This window comes from Taudactylus pleione, unplaced genomic scaffold, assembly GCF_031769625.1.
Source record: "Taudactylus pleione unplaced genomic scaffold, aTauple2 ptg000089l, whole genome shotgun sequence".
Lineage (NCBI taxonomy): Eukaryota > Metazoa > Chordata > Amphibia > Anura > Myobatrachidae > Taudactylus > Taudactylus pleione.
The window spans coordinates 9,060,448-9,066,447 of NW_028284491.1; the positions used below are offsets into that span (position 1 = coordinate 9,060,448).

The following is a 6,000-nucleotide window of genomic DNA, read 5'->3' on the forward strand; positions in this document are numbered from 1 at the left end:
GGGTACATTTGTAGGTTTGTCCACATAATGTCCTAAAGAAACGCAAACTAGCTAGTCAGTTTTCCCAATAGAAGTGTTATAAAGAAAAACGTAAGGTCTAGGACTGAACCTTGTGGCGCTCCAACTGAGCGAGGAAGCGGAGAGAAGATTCATCCTTAGTAATGATCACTGCAGGAGTGATAGAAAGCAGGAAAGGCCAATATCCTGAAGGGGATGTAGTTTGGAAGCAAACGGTCTAAATCCCGACCGCTGGCTTCCAGACGTTCTAATTCCGGCGTGGTACTAATGACAGGCGTCTAAATGTAGACGCCTGTCATTAACCAGACGCCGGAAGACCGACGCCCGGCATCCCGATCGAAGTGAGGAGGGGACGTTAGGGTCAGGCACCCCTAAGGGAGGGTTAGGGTTACGGAGGGGGGGGGGGAATTAGGTAATCGATACCTTAGGGACGATCAGGATTTTCACCCTTGCCGGGATGCCGCTGTGGGGATTTCAACTGGCGGACATGCGTCCGGCGATAATACTTACTACACCCTCCTGAAGACCTAGGGAATTTGCATAAGGATTTAGTGACTAAGGGCCTGATGCAGACTTGGGAATAGAGAGAGATATCTCTCTCAACTGATCATCTTGGTGAAACCATGCTGCACTGCAGGTGGGGCAGATTTAAATGTGCAGAGAGATTTCGATTTGGGAGGAGTGTTTCCAAACTGACATCTAAATTGTAGAGTAATAATAAATTAGTTCAGTATTTGTGGACTACATGCAAAAGCAGCCAGTATTTACCCCACATGTAAAAAAATTTATGTACTTACACCCCTTGCATTGCAATATGCTTTGTTCAGGTTCACAGTTTAGAGAGATAACTCACTCTATTCCCAACTCTGAATCAGGCCCTAAGTGTCAAATGCAGCAGAGAGAGATCAGAGAAAACTAGTAGCAAATAAACAGATTAGGTTTAGCAGAGATTCATCATTCTTAAGGCCCCCATAACGGTGCGATATGCACCTTGCAACGCGAGGGCTGATCCGATGGCCGGCGGTCCCCACACACGGAGCGATCTGCTGCCCGACTGCCCGATATGCCGGCAGTAGAGGATTAAACAAGGCACCAGCCATCACAATAAGAAGAATCAATCCCCACAGGAGAAGCCAACAGATGAAGGTACAGTGTAGTTTGGAGGCAGATGGAGAATCAATTGAGAGGTTGCCCTCACCCAAGAAAATTACAAAGATGTCACAAAATAACAAAATGGGGAAGCCTGGCTGAGAAATGCTCAAGGAATTGAGTGGTTGATGTGGAAGATGAATCACAGCAATATGGGGAGAGGAGATGAAAATCCATACAGTATGTCCTTCAAAATTGGAAAGTTAAAGTAGGCGTTATTCCCATGTCCTTGGTTGAAATTGAAAGAAAGATCAGAGTTTTTAATAAATAAGCTTTTCATTATTTTCACTTACAGGTGGTCCGGCATTGCTGAAATACTGGTCCCAATACAAGTCACTTGTTGCTATATATTTCAAATTTTACCATTATTCAGGGGATTATTTTATCACCTAATGGTTCGTTTCAAATACTGCAATGTAAAATGAGGTTTTATGCTTGGGACGTGTTACACGCTGGCATTTGGCAAAGTTCCACAACTTCTAGCATTAAACATGAACATTTTCTAAAAAGGTAATATGATCACAGATGGCAACAAGCAAATGTAATATCAGAACAATGGCTCAGAATACAGAAAAAGAATATAGAAATTTAAATATAAGTACCAAAAATAAACACTATATTGAATGTGGAAAAAACGAAATATTCAAATGACACAGGTAAGGTGCACTTTTGGTTTTTGTTTTTATCACAGGTATTATATAATGTGCCACAAGCAATAGTTGGCCTTTCAGCTCCAATAAAACGCCCCCAGGCTGATAACGTGTACAATTCTAAAAAGGCTGAGTCACTGGTGACAGTCACACCACAGAATAATATTACGTTCCTACCCAGATTTTACATTTTTCTATTCTGACTAACCACCTATTGAAAATACATCCTTTGTATGGTAACAAGGAAGTAGCACAGTAATCCTTAGCATAACAATAACAGTATGCACTCAAGTAAGCACTAAATATTTAATAAAATAAATAAAAATGTCATGATAAACAGTATCTGAAGTGATCATAGGCAGGTAATACCCTCTCGGGGGCATTTATTTACTGGTGGAAAGGAAAAAAATGGCATTGACCACGGCATGAATTGGATTCTACCATTTCCAAAATTCAGCTTAAAAGCAATTATCAGATTTGGATCTATGGCCAACACCGCCTCATTCCTTTATAACAGCTGCAGAAGACAGGCGACAGGTGCAGTGTCCAGAAAGAACATCACCCCCAAATCCCAGGGGCTGTTTCCCACCTGAGAGTATCCCCATCTACCATAATGTGCTTGGCCCTCTCCTGGTAACGCACAGCTCGCACCTCACGGATCTCCCGGATACGGCGTCTCCAGTTGAGGAATCGGTAGTGAAGGTTCAGGTCATCCATGTCTTAGCCTGGAAAAGGTCAAAGGGGGCAGTTTTTAATTCAGGTTCGGTCCCAGCCGATGAGCTTCATGCTGACACTTGTAGTTCAACAGCAGCTGGAAAGCCACAGAATCCCTTTCTCTGTTATAATGCAGGTTCCCTCAGATGCTGGCGTGGAATTGGGAAAGGTTGCTAACACCTGCAGACAGAGCACGATGTGGGTACCCACCTCGGTTTAACGTCATGCAACACAGTTTGCCCTTAGTGTTATAATAGATAGATAGATAGATAGATAGATAGATAGATAGATAGATAGATAGATAGATATTACAGCCTCCACACTCCGGAGAACTCATTTATAATCACGGACATCCGTTCACTAACACAGAGCCCTTCCACATCTTACCGAACCCATTTCCTCCATCATCCCCCGTCACAAGCCTGCCTGGTGCGCCTCCCACACCCACACACTCTCTGCGGCAACATATGCCAACATCATCATAGCCCTCTTACCTTCCGCCATGGATACCATCAGTCACTTCTCCTCACTCTCCACAACACAGCCAATCAGACGCCGTGCGCCTTCTGCTCGACCAATCAGCGTCCTTGGCTGTGAAAGATCCTCTAGCACAGCAAATGAGGAGCTCGGTATTCGCTAGGAAGGCGGGCAGTAGGGCACACGCTAACTTTTCCCGCAGCGTGGTCTAGAGAGACAAGCGGTGCTGTCATCTTTTGTCTCCAGCGCAGGAGCCATTTTGTCAGTGATATTCTCTTATTTAGTGCTGGTATTGCTTGGGCTACAGAAGAAATTGTACGTTACGCGCCAGAGAGACATCTTAAGAACAGATGTAGAGATACCTGTTTTCACCCTTAAGTTTGTGAGTTGTGAGCTGTTGTACTTTCTTGATGGTGATGTGTTAGGCTCGGGTATGTTATGTTACGTGTGCTAGAACTGACCGTGGCGTTTACAGTGTATATTGTAATATAATGTATAGACTGGTTGTGTTACTAGTAGTGGGATGCTCCGGCAGTGACTTGTCACACCATTATAATGTGCATATTGCTCGTACTATCTGTAACTAGCCACTAGTCTATCCAGAGCTCATGCAGATGCTCGTGTATTAGACATTTAATAACTATTTCAAGGTAGGATTACCTTCCACATTGCACTGTAGTTCCTTATCCGGGGAAACCCTATTTCTTTCTACAACAGTGATTCTCATTTGTGCCCCCAACGTTTATAGAGCAGTACATTTGTAATAGATAGCGGATATATCCCCTTCATTAGATGTACCCTGACGTCATCAGTTACTGTCCAATGTAGGGATGGCCATCGGTGGTAAAGATCAATGGTCTATAACCATCTACAGCAGGGGTTCCCAACCACGGTCCTCAAGGCACACTAACAGTCCAGGTTTTAAGGATAACCATACTTGAGCACAGGCTGCTTAATTAGTACCTCAGATATTTTGATTAAACCATCTGTTAGTGTGCTTGAGGACCGAGGTTGGGAATCACTGATCTACAGGGAAGCCATCGATGATTTCACACATCGATGATCAGCCCTGTTCTAGTAGTTCCTGGGGAATGGGCCAAACAGATTAGGGGGCAGGGCTTCGCGGGTCACACTGGGGACGGAGCTATGCTTCATGTCACGGTGTCAGAGAGGAAAAAAACATGGGTCTCTGAGCCATCAAAGGTGGAGAATGATTGGATCTCCACCATTGGTGGCCAACTATCGATGTTTGGTAAACATCGATGGTCAATTGCCTTTCCTAGCCCAACGTCATTAGTCACAATCCACGTGGACATAGAGGGGGAATATAAACCTGTGGCGAGCAAAGCGAACCACCATGCCCAAAGTGTGGCAAGCAGACAAATTTCTTCTTTTGGTGGTCTTCATGGGCATGGAACCACACTTCCCACCCTCACTCCACGTCACTTCCAGTGAAAAAGGCAAGTTGACAGGTAATCAGGATATTTGGAAAGGAAAGGGTTAATACGGCCGGAGAGTAAATATACACACACACAGCAATGGTGTCAAACAGTACTCTGACATTTATTAGGCATATCAGGGATTTCTTAGTTGCATTTCTGAGCATGCTTAATCGTTACTAACAGGTTGATTAAAGTCACGTATGCACTGGGAACTATTACTTGTGTTATCAGCAGGGGGGCAGCATTGCATAAGTTAAGCAAATAGCTTCTAATGCTAGACATTCCTTGACACATAATTAAGAGGTTCTGCTCATTATTTGTGATAGAGATTGTGACCTTCCATTTCAACATTTGTTCATACATCTCCGCTACTTCCCACGATAGGCACATAGAAGTCTATATCAATAGGTGTATATTTCTGTTTCTCCATACATTTAAACAAAGCAATATTCAGAGTTTAACTCTACCAGTCCCCTCATTTTATTCAAATTACTACATTCTAAATAACCTGCCTTTCCCAACATCGATTGACCCCTAGGGGTAAATTTACTAAAGTGAGAGTTTTTAGAAGTGAGTTTTTTTTTTTTTTTTAATTTATTTATTTTATTTTTTTTAATTATTATTATACAATTTAAACAGAGAATACATTTCTCAATATAACTTGGAGTCATAACAGTTTCATGACACAATAGTATGGAAAAGGCGGACACATGTATCACATAATACAAATACATTCTCCACTTATTAGTTAGTATCTTATGAAGGTAATACAAATATACATCAACATATAGATCGAACAGTGATTGTAATAGACAGAAATACTCCCACACCTCATAATAAGCTATACACACTATAATTTTCCCCTTAAAATGGTGGATGACCCTTCTCCAGTATCTCTGTATTATACCATGTGGTCAAGATTACTATTTTACGTATATTTTCTTTGATAGATGTAGATAAAGTGTTGATATAAGGGAGCCATATCTCAAAAAAAATTTTTGCACTATTTTCAATATCAAGTGAGCTTTCTACCCAGTCCATCTGATAAAGATACATTAATCTTGGTAACATAAGTGTTAGGGAAATAGAATTAGAATCTATCCATTGTGACAGGATGGTTTTTTTCAGCTGTTCCTGCAACTCTAGTCAATAGTAAGCGTTGTCCTTTCAGTATTTCTGGGTGAATTGTGGTAGGATAATGGTTCCATAACGCCCAGGCCATCGACACTTCAAAGGGGATATTTAATATATTATTTATAAAAGACTGTACTTCTCTCCAAAACTTCTGAATAATCTCACAGGACCACAAACAGTGCACTATGTCAGCGTTTGGTGTTGAGCATTTAAAACAATTAGAGTTATCTGACACTCCTGTTAAATGTCTAAGTTTTGGTGTGTAATACGCTCTGTGCAATATTTTATAATACATCTCAGCATATGAGGAAGAAACCAATTGTTTGTTTAATGTAGTACAGGACGTAATAACATATTGAAGCGTCAGGTCTGGAAACGTATCTGTCCATTTGGCTAAACCTGTTTTAATTGTAGCA

General features: G+C 41.8%; 1 protein-coding gene across 1 annotated transcript in view; it reads right to left on the minus strand.

Annotated features, from left to right (window-relative positions):
• Nucleotides 1-3,114, minus strand: part of SPRYD3 (SPRY domain containing 3) — a 30,821-nt gene extending 27,707 nt beyond the window's left edge. The window contains exons 1-2 of the mRNA XM_088469153.1: nucleotides 3,026-3,114; nucleotides 2,407-2,542 (exon numbers count right to left, since the gene is read on the minus strand). Of these exons, the coding sequence (XP_088325279.1) occupies nucleotides 2,407-2,534 (128 nt within the window). The 5' untranslated portion in view covers nucleotides 2,535-2,542; nucleotides 3,026-3,114. The remainder of the gene's footprint in view (nucleotides 1-2,406; nucleotides 2,543-3,025) is intronic.
• Nucleotides 3,115-6,000: the final 2,886 nt, after the last annotated feature.